This window comes from Perca fluviatilis, chromosome 20 (genome assembly GCF_010015445.1).
Source record: "Perca fluviatilis chromosome 20, GENO_Pfluv_1.0, whole genome shotgun sequence".
NCBI lineage: Eukaryota > Metazoa > Chordata > Actinopteri > Perciformes > Percidae > Perca > Perca fluviatilis.
Genome location: NC_053131.1, coordinates 30354787 through 30372874, shown reverse-complemented (window position 1 = coordinate 30372874; position 18088 = coordinate 30354787). Strand labels below are relative to the sequence as shown.

General features: G+C 37.4%; 1 protein-coding gene across 1 annotated transcript; it reads right to left on the bottom strand.

Moving 5' to 3' along the window:
- Positions 1–12675: 12675 nt before the first annotated feature.
- LOC120548653 (retinol dehydrogenase 14-like) lies at positions 12676–16121 on the bottom strand. The gene is made up of 2 exons (XM_039785008.1): positions 15796–16121; positions 12676–13524 (listed from the first exon to the last, which is right to left on the bottom strand). The coding sequence occupies exons 1-2, from the start codon at positions 16036–16038 to the stop codon at positions 12907–12909; spliced, it is 861 nt and encodes a 286-aa protein (XP_039640942.1). The 5' UTR covers positions 16039–16121; the 3' UTR covers positions 12676–12906.
- Positions 16122–18088: the final 1967 nt, after the last annotated feature.

Below are 18088 nucleotides of genomic sequence, written 5' to 3'. Positions count from 1 at the left end.
AAGTCATAGTACAGTATGTCAAAAAATGTCACAAAAAAGTAATTGTATAGTAAGTCAAAAAAAGTCATAGTATAGTATGTCAAAAAAATCATAAAAAAGTCATAGTACAGTATGTCAAAAGAGGTCATAGTATAGTATGTCAAAAAAATCATAAAAAAGTCATAGTATAGTATATCGAAAAAAGTCATAAAAAGTCATAGAAAACTAGCATGTAAAACAAATCTACATGCTACTATGTCAAAAGAGGTCATAGTATAGTATGTCAAAAAAATCATAAAAAAGTCATAGTACAGTATGTCAAAAGAGGTCATAGTATAGCATGTAAAAAAAAATCATAAAAAAGTCGTAGTGTAGTAAGTCGAAAAAAGTCATAGTATAGTATGTCAATAAAAGCCATAAAAATTCATAGTACAGAATGTCATAAAAAGTGGTTAAAAGTCATAGTATAGTATGTCGAAAGAGGTCACAAAAAGTCATAGTATAGTATATTGAAAAAAATCATAAAAAGTCAAAGTGTAGTATGTCGAAAAAAAATCACAAATAAGTCATAGTATAGCATGTAAAAAAAATCATAAAAAAGTCATAGTACAGTATGTCAAAAGAGGTCATAGTATAGTATATCCCAAAACAATCATAAAAATGTCATAGTATAGTATGTCGAAAGAAGTTAAAGTATGGAATGCTAAAAAAAGTCATGGTATAGTGCGTTGAATAAAGGCACAAAAAATCAATGCCGCAAAAAAGTCATAGTATCGTAGGTCAAAAAAAGTCATAAAAAGTCATAGTATACTATGTCGAAAAAAAGTCACAAAAAAGTCATAGTATAGTATGTCGACAGAAGTCATTAAAAAAGTTATAGTAGGTCGAAAAAAGTCTAAGTGTATAGCATGTAAAAAAAAAAGTCATAGTATAGCATGTCGAAAACAATTACGAAAAACTCATATTATAGTATGTCAATAAAAAGTCAAGTAATAGTATAGGGGTTATATATGAGTCTGATGTGTCCTCATAATGAAATGTCAAATTGTTGTAACATAACTTAAATGAACTCTATTCAACAACAAAAAATAACTCAAAATGAACCACTACATACAAGGTTTGAACCCACAACCATTAGGGTCTAGCAACCACATTCTACCACCCTGAGCTATCTGCTCTGAGACACTTCTCAATGGTTATGCTGTATATTTGACTTATATATTTCAAGTGTCAGACCATAATGTACTGCTCTTTTCAAAGTATTGAACAATCAACCTCCAAACTTCATTTGCTCTTCAGCACCTTAGCATGTTGAGCTATTTATGAAACTTGAAATGTAGTGGTTTCAACTGAAACAGTGAAATTATCAATTGAGCCAACAACTTAACTTTGTAAGCTACTCCTGAAGCTGTCAATTACCATGTTTGTTCTATCATTTGTTGTTCATACCGGCAAAGAGTCATAATATAGTATGTCAAAAGAGGTCATAGTATAGTGTGTCGAAAAAAGTCACAAAAAAGTCATAGTACAGCATGCCGAAAAAAATCATAAAAAGTCATAGTATAGTATATTGAGAAAAGGAATAGTATAGTATGCTAAAAAAAAGTAAATGTCGCAACAAAGTCACAGTATAGTACATCGAAAAAAGACATACAAAGTCATACTATAGTAAGTTGAAAAAATGTCACAAAAAAAGTCATAGTATAGTATGTGTAAAAAAAGTCATAGTATAGTATGTCGAAAAAAAGTCACAAAAAAGTCAAATGCTCATATGTCAAAAAAAATGTATAAAAGAAGGTCATAATTATAAATTATGTCTAGAAAAAATCCAAAAGAGTCATAGTAAAAGTATAGCATAGGTGAAAAAAAATCATAAAGAGATCATGGAGTATAATTATATTAAGAAAAAAGAATAAATGCATGCTCTTCATCATCTTAACTCAAATCCTAATTATAAAATTATCATCACGTTCTCCCTAAAAGAATCCTCCTATAAATAAGTTAACAAAGAATCATAATTATAAATATAATATAAAATCATAAAATATAAATTATGTCAAAAATCCATCTCTTATCTCAGCATCTCAAATCATAAATGCTCAAACCTCAAAAATCTAAATCATAAATACTCTGTCAAAATAAAGTCATAATTATAAAGTATAATCCTCGTCACCTCTTCAAGTCTCAAAATCCTCGTCTCATTATCCAAACCTCATCTCTTCTCAAAATCTCCAAATATATCTCAGCATCCTCAAATCATAAATATAATTATATTAAGAAAGAACAAATATAAATGTCACCATCAGCTCAAAATCCATAAATCTCGTGTCCCCTTAGCTCAGAATCCTTATAAATGGATTAGGCATCAAAGTCACTGCATTATAAATATATAAAAGTCATAATTCTTATCTCAAAATTCTCCGTCATAAAATATAAATGCTCAAATCTAAAGTCATAAAATGCCTCTTATGTCTCAAAAAATCCTCTCCAGCATCCTCAAAATCCATAAATATAAAATGCATCAAAAGTCAAATATAAAATATCTCACCTCATCCTCACCTCAGCATCTCAGAATCCTCGTCCATATATTAAAAGGCTCATCCTCATTATCTCATCTCCTGCTCAAGTCATAGTATAAATTATCTTTCTCTAAAGAGATCCCATATAGGATTAAGCTCCTAAAGATCATAAATAGTATCCAGGTCCTCCGTCCTCGTCGTGCTTAAGCATGAAATTGCTCTTGCTCTCCAACAATGCATCTCAGCATCCTCAAAGTCATGCTCAAGATCATAAGTATATTGTCTCGAAAAAGAATCCTCAAATGCTCTTGCTCTCCATCATTAAATCCATAGAATAAGTATCTCCAGGCATCATAAAGTCATAAATATAAATATGTCAAAAATCCTCAAGTCATAATATAAATTATGTCCAGAAAATCCTAAAGAATCATAAGCTCTTAACCGAAAAATCATAATGCATAATCAGGCATCCTCCACAAGAATCATAAAGTATAGTATAAGATATAATTATCTTCATCATCCTGCTCCAAAATCCTCGTCTCGTCCTCAGCTGTTTCTCCTAAAAGAATCCATGCTATAAGTTAAGAAAAATATCTAAAAAGTCATAAAGTATAGTAATAATAAAAGATCATAAAGTACTCTGCTTGTCTCCAGATTACTCAAAGAATCATAGTCTCGTGTTGACCCCAGAATCCTAAAAGAATCCATAATTATAAACATCAAAAGAATCATGTGCCTTGTCTCCAGCATCCTCCGCAAGAATCATATTATAAGTATGTCAAAAGTCATAAAGTGCATGTTTCCGTCTCAAAATCATCATGTCAGCAATCCGTCCATAGTATCCAGAATCATAATCTCTTGTCTCAAATCCTCAAAAGAATCCATGTCGAATATCAGGCGTCCTCGTCTCAAAGAATCATAAATTATAGTATCTCCAGCGTCTCCGTCCATAGTATAGATATCATCAAAGTCATAAAGTCTCGCATATTGAAATCCTCCGTCATAAATTATCAGCATCCTCCGTCGTCCATAATTATCGTAGAATCCGTCATAAGTCAAAGTCATAGTGTCGTTAAAAGTCATAGTCTCTTATGTTAAAATCCTCCACGAGATCCGTAAATCTCGTGTCGCCAGAATCCGTCATAAATCTTATCCAGAATCCTCGTCTCTTATCCGTCAAAGATCCGTCTCTTATCCAGCGTCGTGAATGCTCCAGGCGTTATCCGGCATCCTCCGTCCATAAATTATAAATTATCCGTCGTCGTGCTCCGTCATAGTCTTATGTTCGTCTCCGTCATAAACCTCGTATGTCAGCGTCATCGTATCGGCATCCGTCTCAATGAAGTCGTCGTCTCCTGTCAGAATCGTATAAAATTATGGCGTTTCTCAGGATCCATCGTCAGGTCGTCATGGTCGTCATCGTCAGCGTCGCTCGTCATCATCGAACAGTCCTCAAAAGGATCATAGTGTCTCGAAATCCTAAAAGATCATAGTGTCGTCATCGTCGTGTCGTGTCATTTCAAAGTCATCGTCGTCCGTCATCCAGATCCTGCCCAGATGATCATCCGCAAAGACATAAATTCTCATTAACGCCATCCCCAAGCATAAAATATAATCAGCTTAACGGTTATCTCGTATTATCAAAGTCTAAAGATATCTTGGCTATCCTCACATCTATAGTATCGTCGTTATTAAAACCCTTCTTCCATTAAAATCAAGTAAATTAAGTATGTAGGATCCTCCACGTCATAAAGTATAAATTATGAGTCATAAATTAGTATAGCACCAGAAAAATCTTTCCGTCATAAATGTATAGTCCAGAATTAAACGATAGTAAAAAGCCATAAAATATGCAGTCCTCAAACAAATATAGTGTGAAAAGTACAAAGAACCAAAAATCTCAAAATCCGAATGCTCTATCAAAGGAACATAAATCGAAAAATCATAAAGTCAAAAAGTATGAGTTATTAAAGATCAAATCAGTATATCATAAGTTATAACGTCGAAAAATCATAAAAGTCATAGTATATTATCGAATCCTAAAAGATCATAGTATAGTATGTCGAAAAGTCATAAGGTATAGCAAAAAAAATCATAAAGTCATAAGTATAAGTATGTCAAAAATTATTAAAAGTCATAGTATAAGTATGTCAAAAAGTCATAGTATAGCATTTTGAAAAAATCATAAAAAGTCATAGTATAGATGAAAAATCACAAAAAGTCATAGTATAATTATCGAAAAAAGTCACAAAAAATATAAAAAAAAGTCTCAAAGTCATAGTATAGATATGTCAAAAAGTGAAGCATGTTAAAAATCATAAAAAGTCATAATTAGTATGTCGAAAAATCATAAAAGATCATAGTATAATTATTCGAAAAAGTCACAAAAAGTCATAGTAGCATGTCGAAAAAGTCATAATTATAAGTATGTCGAAAAAAAATCAAAGTCAAAGAATATAGTATGTCCGAAAAATCAAAAAAGCATTAAGTATTCGAAAAAATTAAAAGCATAATATAAGTAAAAGACATAGTACGAAAAACCAGAGTCATAGTATAGCATGTCAAAAATCATAAAAGTCATAGTATAGTATAACAAGTCCAAAAGTCAAAAGTCATAGTATAGTATGTCAAAAAGTCATAGTATAAATGTTAAAATACAAAAAGTCATAGTATAGCATATGAAATCGTAAAAGTCATAGTATAAGTATCGAAAAATCATTCATAGTATGTTGTCAAAAAGTCATAAGTATAGATGAAAATCCGAAAAGATCAAAGTATAGCATGTCGAAAAATCATAAAAAGGTCATAGTATAGTATGTCGAAAAAAGTCACAAAAGTCATAGTATTATGTCAAAAAGTCATAGTATAGCATGTCGAAAAAATCATAAAAAGTCATAGTATGGTATCGAAAAATTACAAAAGAATCATGGTATAAGTATGTCAAAATCATAGTATAGCATGTTTCAAAATTAAAAGTATAATAAGAAAATCATAGTATAGCGTGCCGAAAAAATAAATCATAGGTAAGTAAAAACATAAAGTATCGAAAAAATATATAATGAAAAAAAAGTAGTATAGTATAGAAGTCATGGTAGAAAAATCATAAAAGTCATAGGTATGTCGAAAAAGTCATAGTATAGCGTCGAAAAATATAAAAAGTCATAAGTATGGTACGAAAAAATAAAATATAAAAATAAAATCATAGTATAAAAAGCCAAAAAGTCATAGTATATCGTAAAAAATCATAAAAATATAGTATGTATGAAAGAAAAAAAAAAGAAAAAAAATAATTATAAAGTAAAAAGTCATAGTATAGCATCCGAAAAATCATAAAAAATATAGAAAATATATAAAATAGTATGGTATCAAAAAAGTCATAGTATAAGCGTGTTTAAAAAATTATAAAAGTCATAGTATAATGTCGAAAAAAGTCATAGTATAAACGTCTCGAAAAAATCATAAAAAGTCATAGGTAATCGAAAAAAAAAAATCGTTAGTGAAAAAAAGTGTATAAGTATGTCGAAAAGTCATAGTATAGCATGTCGAAAAAATCATAAAAGTCATAATTATAAGCAGTCAATCATAAAGCGAAAAAAGAAAAAAAATAGAGAAAAAAAAATATGATGAAAAATGTAAAATAGTCAAAAAGTCATAGTATGTTTCAAAAATTATAAGTCATAAAGCGTAAAAAGTCATATCGAAATCATAAAAGTCGCATATTATAGGTATGCGAAAAAGTCCAAAAAGTCATAAGTATAGTATGCGAAAGTCATGAAAAAAAGTATAAGTCGAAAAGTCATAAAAAGATCATAGTATGTTATGTCGAAAAAGTCATAGAATTAGCATATTGAAAAAATCATAAAAAGTCATAGTATAGTATCGTCGAAAAAATTATAAAAAGTCATAGTATAGTATGTCAAAAAAAGTCATAGTATAGCATGTTAAAAAAATCATAAAAAAGTCATAGTATAGCATGTCGAAAAAAATCATAAAAAGTCATAGTATAGTATGTCGAAAAAAGTCACAAAAAAGTCATAGTATAGCATGTCGAAAAAAAGTCATAGTATAGCATGTCGAAAAAAATCATAAAAAAAGTCATAGTATAGTATGTTGAAAAAAATTATAAAAAAGTCAAAGTCATCATCAGGATCTATCGCTGACTCAAATGTAGTTACACAATTCCTCTTGCATGCTCAAATCATATTTTCCCATGATTCTGTCCTCTCTCGTGCACAAACCTAATTCTTAGAAATCTGCGCCTTTGTGCACTAAAAAAAAAGAAAAAAAAAAAGGGAGGACAGCTTATAATCATTCGTTTAACACTTGGGGAAAAGTTGAAGAGTTCACTGTGGTGGTCTAAGGCCACAGAAACATAACCCATTTGGATGTGCAGAGACTCGGGCCAAACTAAATATTCGTAAACCGTAAGCTTGGTGCTGCTCCAGCTGGTGCTCGGAAAGAAGATGAAAGACAAAGATAAAGAATTGGCACTTTGTTCCTGGTGAAAATAGAAGACGTTGGAGTCAAGACCTGTTAGTGCTTCAAATCAGTCAATGAAAAACTCCACAGTGTGAAAACCTGAGAATTTAGATCTTCTTGTTCGTCTTAAATCATGTGTACTGTAGCTAGGAGAGTTATTGTCTGTTGTAACCATTCCTCCATCAAGTGATCCCTAGTCTCGTTTGCCAGACCTATCTCCACAGTGCTGCTGAGTAAGGTCTGGCCCCTCCACAGTTACACCCCTGGATAGGACAAAAAAAGGGCCTGGGTTGTTTTCATTTCTTTAAACCAATCACAATCATTTTGGGCGGCGCTAAGCTCCAGACGCAGCGGTGGCTGTGTAGTGTGGCAAAACAGTCTCGGGAAGGAACTTGTTTTGGTGGAACATTTGCACTCCGCAAAAGAAAACGCCACATACAATATCAAATTGAGTTAACTGTTCACACAGTACAGTAACATCATCATCATCATCCAGCCTTTCACTACCTGTCCACCAAATATGTTAACACTATGTACTGTAGACTGTGTGCTTTTATAAATTTGGCACTAATGTATCTGTGAAGTATTTTTGACTTTTTTGCAAATAGGATCAACTCTGGAAATGTATCGCCCTTTAAGACCTGCTCAAAACTGACTTTGAGTTACATCTGGCTTTTAAGAGTCTCAATATCTGACATAGTATTGATATATGTCTCCCACAGACAGCCCTGTTAAGAGAGATTGTTGATGTCCTGACTCTGTCCCTGGGACTTTATTCAAACAATACACATTATCTGATGTCATGCTTTTCAACTTTAGCGCCGTACATTTTTAATCTCTGCTCTCTAGAGGTCTGTAGGTCTCCTGCTGCAGTGCTGCAGCTGTATCTGAAACTATTAACCCTGACATCTTGATACGTAAAGATATAACCTTCTCACACATTCTATCGAGATTTTCATCACCCTATCTAATTGCAAGAGCTGACCAGAAAGTTCACCCCTGAACGTTGTTCTTCACAACACATTGACGGAAGATATGTGATTTGAATTGTTGCCCATTGTTGAGAACAGTTTGACTTATAAAATAGGAGTAGTGGTAATGAACATTTGTGCTTATTTCCATGTATGAGTTATCAGTCCAACAGAAGCTGAGATTTAATGCACTTTTAATTGTACCATTATGTGTTGGACCTTGAAGCATAGGAAGGCTGAGTGAGGCCCTCACATTTATATTAGTTTTGCAGTACCTATCAATACGACTGTGCCATTTAAAGACATTAAACTCTGTAATTGCACTAATTGGAGTTATTTGTAAAATAAATAGAAAGGAGCAGCCATTAAAATGCCCCAGGAGCAGTTTGTGTGGGATAAATCTGATAAAGTGGCTGCCTCTGTGTTTATACTTAGTTTCCCAGCTCTCAATAAATGACCCAGAAAATGTCCTAATGAAGAATACAGGTGGGAAAGTCGTTATGTATCCGGGGGGGGTCTCGCTACCACTTCACGTAGGGAGAAGGGCTCTATCTGTGGGTGACCTGGAGAGAAAACATTCCCAGCTAATGACGGAGCAACCAGCATGGCTGACTGAAGCCTAACTAACCCCTCGTCCTCCACTGGAGCCTGTGTGCAAATGAGGCAGTCCGTAAATGAGGCAAGTCGCTGAGCATTATTCTATTACAGTATCTACACCTGATTACGGAGGCTCAAGGCACAATACGATAACAGACCTACCTCTGAGCGCTGATGAACGGGACCTTCACAGCAACAGATCCTCATACCTAAACGACAGTTTGGGACGTTCGATTTACCGCTGCACCGTGGCCGTTTTAAGCGTTAACCATAACACGTAACCGCGGTGGGAGGTTTAATCATGTGACCGTTCTATGTAATGAAACGGCCGTAGTTAACCATGTGAAACGGAACTACAGTAGGTAGGTTTAGGCAACAAAAATACTTTGTTGAACAAAAATACTTTGTTGCCTAAAGGAGGGATTGGCTTAAAATGAGCCAGGCATAACTACTAAAATGAGGACGTGATTGTGTCACAGACCAAGGTTCCTGAAAATTGGTTAATAAAAAAAAAAGAAAATGTCTGTTGACTTTTGGTTTTACACAGGACACAAACCCAGGACTCCTGAGTGAAAATCACGTCTCTGTTTGACCTATCCACCCAAACCTACGTAACTCTGTCACCTCACTTCCTTATTTGCTCCTGCGATAATTACTACGACTGCTAACTAAGTATGGATAGGTATGAGCTGCTTGCACAGTTGACCTAAACGGACGTTTTTTGATGGGGACGGTCTGTTCACAGTAGCCTGGCTCCGCCCTCCTACGTACTTCCGCTCAGTACTCCGTCTGGGTTTGCGGTATAGTCTTGGGTTTTCTCCGGCCAAATTTTTGGCGGTCCAATCAGTGAACAGAGGGAGTGGCTGAGAACGATGATGTTGAGGTCGTGCGCTAGTTTGAGTTGCAGTTCCGTAATGGCAGCGGAGAAAGATGCGAGCGAAGCCATTCGGTCCGTTGTGGCAACGCCGCCGAATATCCAGAAGTTGAAGCCAGAGCAAGACCAATCTTTGCTGAGTTGTGTTGGGGGCCATGATGTTGTGGCCCTCCTCCCCACGGGGTTCGGGAACAGTTAGATTTTTCAGCTCGCTCCGTTAGTGGTGAAGGAGTTGGCTAAGGCGATTGTTAGCCGACGTCACAACCAAACGTTAGCGATTGGTTCTGGCAGATCCAGAGTGGCTCTGGGCAGATCCAATAGTTTTAAACTTCAACAGAGTACCCGCCTTCAAGGAAGTTAACACTTGTCAATGGAGAGCGGCCAGACTCTCTGGACAAATGAAATGTACCAGAGTCTGGTAGGACCAGGCTATGTTCACAGAACTTACTAGGGCTGTCAATTGATTAAAAAAAATAATTAATTAATCCATCACAGTCATGAGTTGTGATTAATCATAGTTATTTACAAATTTTAAATACTAGGATTTACTTGTAAACATGCAGTGTTGAAATAAATGTTACCTGGAGGCTTTTAGATCACGTTCATTTTTTCATAAACAATGTAAGGTGGCTGACAGTTGCAGTGCTTCATGGTCATGGGGTCATTTATGTTCATTATTAAATCCACAAAGTAATTTTTTCTTAAAACACGGAGAGAAATCTGCCAGTGCGGTGTGATTATTTAACCTTGTTTCAAGAGAATCTTTAAATAAGACACACTGGCTGATTGCTGATTTGAATCAAGACAATTACCGTTAAATTGACTCGTATAAGAAACAGGTTGAAATAACCTCACTCCACGGCAACGTTTTCTTAGATCAACAACAGAGGAACCCTTTGGCTGACTTCTTAAGAAATAGATTTTTTGCAGTGATCTTGTGTAACGCAGAAAAAGCTAGAAAGCGAACCTTCAGTTGGAAGAAGGCCACAGAATATAAAAGTTCTGGGAAATGTCTGTAATTGAACTTTGCGCTCAGAATATTTATCACAGACTAATTGCAATGACGAAGTGTTTTGTTTCGCCACAGCCGATCATTCCTCTTACGGCTTTCCTCTCCACAGCACCGGCAGCTGAGGCTCATGGGTAGTATTTAGAGATATGCAGCATCCCAAAATGAATGAAGCTAAATAATTCAGAACATAAACCTATAGTCTGGTTACCTTATACCTAGTCTGGATCGATGACAATTCATTTCCAGGTTAATCACGATGTGTGTTGGGGGCTGTCTAACTCCGTTTTCTTCGGGAAGCGACGACAAGCTGGCAAGCTACACGCTGAAAATGGCAGGTTTTGAAGAAAATTTGGCTTGTGCAATAAGGCAGTCGTGCTTGGTTCTTTTGGGGGATGATTCTAAAGATTTACAACGAATATGTTCATGGCATTTACTCATTTACATTTTGGGACCGATTGGTAGGGATTTGCTATAGACTAAATACACACGGCGATACAGGGGCAGGAGTTGGGTTGGGAACCGGAGGGTCGCCCGTTCAAGTCCCCGTATGGAAGGTGAATTGCTAGCTGAAGAGGTGCCAGTTCACCTCCTGGGCACTGCCAAGGTGCCCTTGAGCAAGGGACCTAACCCCCAACTGGTCCGGGCGCTCATCTCAGGGAGCAGCCCCCTCACTCTGACATCAACAAAAACTTGAATAAAAGGTATTTCTTCACTGGTAAGAGCAAATTATGTTTAACCATGTATCCAGCTAATTTAAATAACTCACATTACTGTATTGTGTGAACAGTTAACTTCATTTAAAGGTTCAGTAGGTAAGACTTATAAAACTACCTTTCTGTGATATCTGCTGAAACTGACCCTATGTTCCAGTAGAACTATATGAAGCAGGTAATTAAAAAAAATCCGGCTCCTCTGGCACCACCTACAGCCTGTAGTGTGATTTGCTAAAATTGACCACTCCCTGTTCAGATGCACCAATCAGGGCCGGGAGGAGGGGGGGTCTAACTGTGTGTCAATCACTGATCATGCACCCGCATTCATTCTCCCTTGGGGGGGGAGGGGCTTAGGAGACCGTTTTGGGCTTTAGCGGAAATGGGGGGAGGGACCGAGAAGTTGTCGATGTTCAATTTTTTTGGCTAAGTCCTGGATCTTCGCAGTCCTGCCTACGGCACCTTTAATATTGTATGTGGCGTTTTCTTTTGCGGCGTGCAAATGTTCCACCAAAACAAGTTCCTTCCCGAGACTATTTTGCAGAGCCACCATTTCTGCGTCCAGAGCTTAGCGCCGCCCAAGACGATTGGGATTGGTTTGAAGAAATGCAAACAACCCAGAGCGGTTTTTTTTCCTCCTCTCCTGGAATGTATGTGTGGAGTAGCCAGACCTTACTTCACAGCACTGTGGAGATAGGTCTGGCAATCGGGACTGCGTTATACCTAATTGTATATTAAGCAACAGTGAGGAGATTAAAAGAGAACTAGCAGCCCCTCCTCACACTGTTCCATATGGTGACATTTTTCACATCAATGAGATTCAGACTGTGATAGGTTTATTTCAATCAAAAATGTCACAACACTTCTACACACACGTCATTTTACCATTGAAAGACCATTATTTACTGTGATGGCATGACAGTACGGCTTTTCCTGTATATTCTTCATCAATAAGCAAGCATCAAAACAGAATGTCCAAAATTCACTTAAAATAATCCAGTGGTTAGCAATGCAAAGGACAGATGAAACATGACTTCAGCCTTAGTCAGAACAGATATGAGGACTGTGCTGCTCATACACAACCATGGTCTGGGAACGGTATGGATTAGGGGTGTCACAATTTTGATTTTAAATTGAAAACCCAACGACATGAGCTCTCAATTTTAATCAAAATCAAAATCAGTTCCCCTAGTATTTCTTCCCACTGCCTCCGCCTACTTGCAAAAAAATAGAGATATCTAATTGCGATTATTTTGACAGATATTGCGATTGCAATATTCACGATATTGGAGAGAATGATCATTTTTGTAACATTATTCTCATTTTCATAGAAAAAAAAAGAAAAAATGATTGAAGTGTGATTTTTTGCAAGGATCTGCACCAAACAAAGATGTTTTTCTTTAGTCTGTAGGATAGGATTTGTAGGACGGGACGTCTCTGCAGCCCCACAACACTTAATTCAGAATGGTTTGACACATATTTTGCCTTTAACAAATATTGCACCCCCTGTGATTTGAATATTGCACTAGTCCATATTGCGATTTCGATAAGATTGCGATTAATTGTGAAGCCCTACTCAATACTTTAGAGGCAATTTGGTTGGTGCCTAAAAGGTATTGAATTCGGTACCCAGCCCTAGTGACCAAGTGTGCTTTGAAACCAACGTAAACACTGCTGTACGGAGCAAGGCACTGGATATTTATAACGGTTCAGGATTCACACAATTCGCTCGTCTCTGTTATACATGCAGAATTCATTTTAGATCTCACGTGGTTATGCCCACCATGATTTCACTCATGTCCCACAGTTTACGGGCCACTTCCTCGTCCGTGGCTTTGTCCAGCAGAACCTGAGGCTTGCAATCTGCAAAGCACTTGCCCTGCACACCTTCCACATCTGGGCTGCAGGCCAAATAGACTGAGGTCCGAGCTCCTTCTTCGGGGCTCTTAAAAAAACCCCGGGAGAGCAGGTCAAACAGGGGCTTGGCTAACACTGGGACGTGGACGTGCCTGCCCAGATTAGTCCTCACTATGCCCGGAGTCAGAGCATTCACGGCCACTCCGCTGCCCTCCAGCCGACGGGCCAGCTCGCGGGTGAACAGCAGGTTGGCCAGCTTGCTGCGACTGTAGGCGAAGGCCTTGTCGTAGCTCTGCTCGCTGTTCAAGTCCTCAAAGTTGATGTGACCGTGCTTGTAGAGTTTGGAGGAGACCACGACCACGCGACTGGGAGCGGATTGCTTCAGGAGGTTCAGCAGCAGGTGGGTGAGCAGGAAATGGCCCAGGTGATTGACCCCGAACTGCATCTCAAAGCCGTCCTCGGTCTGGGCGTACGGACACTGGTAGACGCCGGCGTTGTTGATCAGCACGTCTAACCGAGGTTCCTCCTGTTCGGCAGCACAGAAGAGAGGAGATTATGAAACACATCTAGATTAGATTAGATTCGACTTTATTGTCATTTAGCAGAGTACAGGTACAGAGCCAATGAAATGCAGTTGACATCCAACCAGAAGCGCAAAAGAAGCATTAAATACCAAAGTGCAGGTTGAGTACAGTATTCTGTGCAGTTATGTAGACGATAGAGATTAATTATGTACAACAATGTATAGTTAGATAAATACAGGTTTTCCAGATACATGTCTACAGTGACAGATAAGGAGTATGTACAGAGAGTATTTATAGACATTCTATATAAATAATATAGATACACACATGTGATATACATATGTATATTGCACAGGTTTATGGGCAGGTTATGGAATAAAAAAATATATACATATATTGTGCAGTTTTGGGTGTTAGCAATGCAAGGGCATTGATGAAACAGTGCAGGAGTAAATCTACAGACAGTATTTGTACTTTTACAATACAAGCTGTAAAAGACTTTCTATGACTTTAAACACTTTGTTGAATTGTCTGTTTCAAAGGTCAAGGCAGTGCCTCAGACTTTGAGAGCTTACATCAGTTCTACATAATATGCCACATCTATACTGTAGGGTGTACATTAGGGATCGACCGATTATTGGCAATTATCTGTATCTGTGTTTTATTTTTACCGATAACCAATCTTTCGAATCGGCTTTGGCTGCGACTCTGGAAGACTTGGAGTTCAGCTTTTCTTTGAGAAAAGAACAAAGAACGACACTGCAGTCATTCTTAAAAAAGGAAGACGTGTTCGGAGTTTTGCCGACCAGATACGGCAAAAGTTTAATCTATCAACTAGCATTGCTCTGGTTGGCTATGGACCTTTTTCACAACAGACATTTTGACTTGTCATAGGCCCCGTTTACACAAAGGGAAGACGCAGATATCTTCCTGCGGTTTGGCCTCTCATTTACACGAAAACCCCGTTTTTATCACAGAAAACGATTATTTCTAAAAACTCCGGCCAAAGTGGAGATTTTGGAAAACTGAGACAAACGGAGGTTTAGGCAGCCGAGAGAGAGAAAGAGGACGTGATTGGTTGCTGTTGTTGCTATTGTCGGGATTCTGATTGGCTAACGTGGGCTTGAGCTTCTCGTTACACTGCCACCTACAGGTCTGGCATGCTCTTGACTGCATTGACGGCATATATAGTAATAGTAGGAAAAGCACAGCTGAAACGGATAACCTTTACAATGGCTCAGTTCCATCAAGTGTCCCAGTAAGCTATTTCAGTGAGTCAGCATGCACAATACCAGGGCCTCTCCTAAGTGGAATGCAGCCATCATTAATGGCTTTGAATACACCTGTGCTTTTTCTACATTGACATGTCAACATGTCTGCCGTGAAAAAGGTCTAACGCTTGCAGAGGGAATTTGAAAGACAACCGTTTATCCCGCCCCCTCAGATTGAGCCCTGCCAATGGTGAGTTCCCAGACCCAACATCTTGATGTGGGTCTGGCTTGTCAGGCTACGCACGTCTCTCATTATGAAGACTTTTGAGAAAGTTATAAAAGCCATTGTTGTATTATTAGGATATATGAAAAAAAAGAACAGCTTATTTTCCACCAGGAAGAAACATTGCTGCAGTTAATTAATTTCAAGCATTAGATGATGCATAATTCAGTAGTTTAGCTATCAGATAATTCTATTTAAACGTTAGCAACATCCATCTATTTACAAAAACGAGTAACGTTACCTTTAGTACTAGCTAGCTAAGCTATGACAACTCAATTAAAAATCTGCCTTTATTGATTTTGTCACGGCGGAAGAGATATTAATAACAAAATAGCAGGTGCTTAAAATGTACTTTGGTAAATCGATGTGTTTTGGTCTTTAATTCGGCATCGACCTAATCCACTGAGCAGCTCCCATTTGACTAATATAACTAATATATATACGTATTCAACTGTTTCGCATTAGCTTTTCGTCTAACACGTTAAAGTTTATTGAATGAAGAAACGTGAAAGGCAGGCTGATACAATTGAAATTGTACTTAAATAAGTGGTATTTGTGCAAGCAAATGTATGCCGAATCAAAAAGCGTTATTTTATGAAGCAGAACATAAACGGTTGAATTTCGTGGGGTTATACTAATTTGAGATTAGCGTTATCATTTATAAAAATGCTAAACTTTTCAATGACATTTGGCTTGACGTTGTATTAACGCAGGCACAGATGGTATTTGCGCTGTCTGGAAAGCAAACTTCGCTTTGAACCAAAAAGTCATCTCGCTACCTTTATTATGTCTCGACAGAACGTGTGTACAGATGTAAGCGAGGCGAGGTCCAGCTGTTTGACGATTAGCTGTGACCTGTCCGAACCAGTCTCCTGTAGGATCTCCCGGGCTGCTTCCTCAGCCCTGCGAAGGTCCCGGCAGGCCATTATCACACGGCCCTGGAGCTTCACAATGCCCGCTGCTGTGGCTTTCCCTATCCCGCTGTTAGCACCGGTCACTATTATTGTCTTTCCGTTCATCATTGTGCGTAATTAGCCACTGAGCTGCTGTTCAGAGACTCAACCATCATCAGCTGACTAACGTTAGAAACGCCACAGAAACATTTCCTTACCCACAATACACAACGGGTGAAAGTTGCCTTCGCGGAAGCTCGTAAAAGTGGCAATTCATATAAATTCATTGTAGGCCTACAATCAATGAATTGTGAAGGGCGGGTAGCATAGTTATAGTCCATGCTTCATTTATTTAAAAATGTAAACTTTTTTTCTTTACATAGTTATTTCCAGGAAACTTTCCAATTATTAGGATATAAGTTGTTAATGTTTTATGTAATGTATGTACTTGTTTGGCCAAAAAAAACAGTACACTTTGAATATACTGTGTCTGAAAATAACTGTGTTTTTAACTGTAGGCCTGCATGGTAAAAAAAATAAAAAAATTAAAAATAACTGTAAGCCTGCATGGTCAACTCCACAGGTTGCTTAATGTAATTTTTATCAGCAAATGTTTTTATATATATTTATATCTTAGACTACATCAGGGGTGTCAAACTCATTTTCACTAGGGTCACACTGGGAAAAGAGGATCACTCCAAGGGCCAGAGCTTACTGGCGTGCTTTTGTTACTGCTTGTCACTTTTTCTTTAACATTTTGGTAGCTTTTTTTTGTCATTTTTGTTGTTCTTGTTCAGACGTTTTTGTGGCTTTCTCAGACATTTGTCACCTTTTTGTAAATTTGTTGCTTTTTCTGACATTTTTGTTGACATGAAGCCCTACACAAGTCATCAAAAGAGTTCCTTCTGGGGTAATTTCGGAGTCTCAGAGTCGGCAAATCTTCCATATTTTGCTTTGAATGTCACGTAATTGCAGTTTAAAAAACACTCTCCTGTGTTCTTGGTTTGGCGCACAACTAGGCGGGACAAAATGTATTGTGAACCCAAATTAATATACGGGCCGGATCTTCACCTGCAAGGGGCCGGATTTGGCCCGCGGGCCTTGAGTTTGACCCATGTGGCCTACATAGTAGGGGAGAAATTTCTCCAATCAGGAACCAGTTTAGAATCACCTGGTTCACTCTAAACATGCTCTGTTTAGTCCTTATCACACATGTGAAGAAGCAGCACACTGTGACAGACATTGCATATTTTAGAAAGAAAAATAAAAATTTTTTTTTACCACTTTGTAGTTAAACTCAACAAACTCAAATCATGTTTATTGTATGTCTATGTAGAAATCTTTCATGCAGGTTGTTAGTGCTAATGCTTTATAGTCTGGGTTAATTGTAACAAGAGTCTGGGTTAGAAAATGTTACAAGCAAAATTTGTAATATGTTTTCTTTGAATTTCATATAGGTCTGGGAAAAGAAAGACAGACCAAGGGGTGCCTCTCAACACACACATACACACATAGTATGTTAAAAAAGTCATTTAAGTGTTACAAAAAGTTTCATTATCAAGTTTTTCACAATTCTAATTTCACGATGTTACGTTTCAGCCCAGGGTATGTTACAACTAACCCGGACTATGGGGTAAATTGTAACATTTTCCTCCTTGTGTTTGCGAGTAAACCACGCGGTGGTCGAGACAGTTCAACACAAATGCAAATGCCACAACACAAACGCAAAAGCTGTGAAACATGGTTCCTGGCTAATTGTGATTACTGTTGCTATGTGATTATCGCAAATAAGCAATGTTATTCAATACCTTTTTTATTTTCATATGAAAACTTTGCTTTGAACCAAAAAGTCATCTCGCTACCTTGATTATGTCTCAACAGAATGTGTGTACAGATGTAAGCGAGGTGAGGTCCAGCTGTCTGACGATTAGCTGTGACCTGTCATATAACGCTATCTAAATGGCGCCCAGCGTCTTTTAACGCGTCTTTTAACGTGCTGCGTTTAAAGTCTATAGTTTGTCACGTTCAGTGAAGCTGTTTATATAACACAAATATTATATCCCACTGTTACGTGCTTGTAACTTGTTAACCGTATCTATCTGGTTATTGATCAGCTCCCAGCGGCAAATTCCCTCGGTACGGTTGGTTTGGAAAGTGTGTGTGTGTGTGGTGGTGGTGG

Bases quoted from the DNA above. Each gene is read 5' to 3' on its own strand.
- LOC120548653 (XM_039785008.1), bottom strand. From the start codon at position 16,038: ATGATGAACGGAAAGACAATAATAGTGACCGGTGCTAACAGCGGGATA. The intron at 13,525-15,795 runs GTAGCGAGATGA...GCTGCCGAACAG, and splicing joins TCTGTCGAGACATAATAAAG to GAGGAACCTCGGTTAGACGT.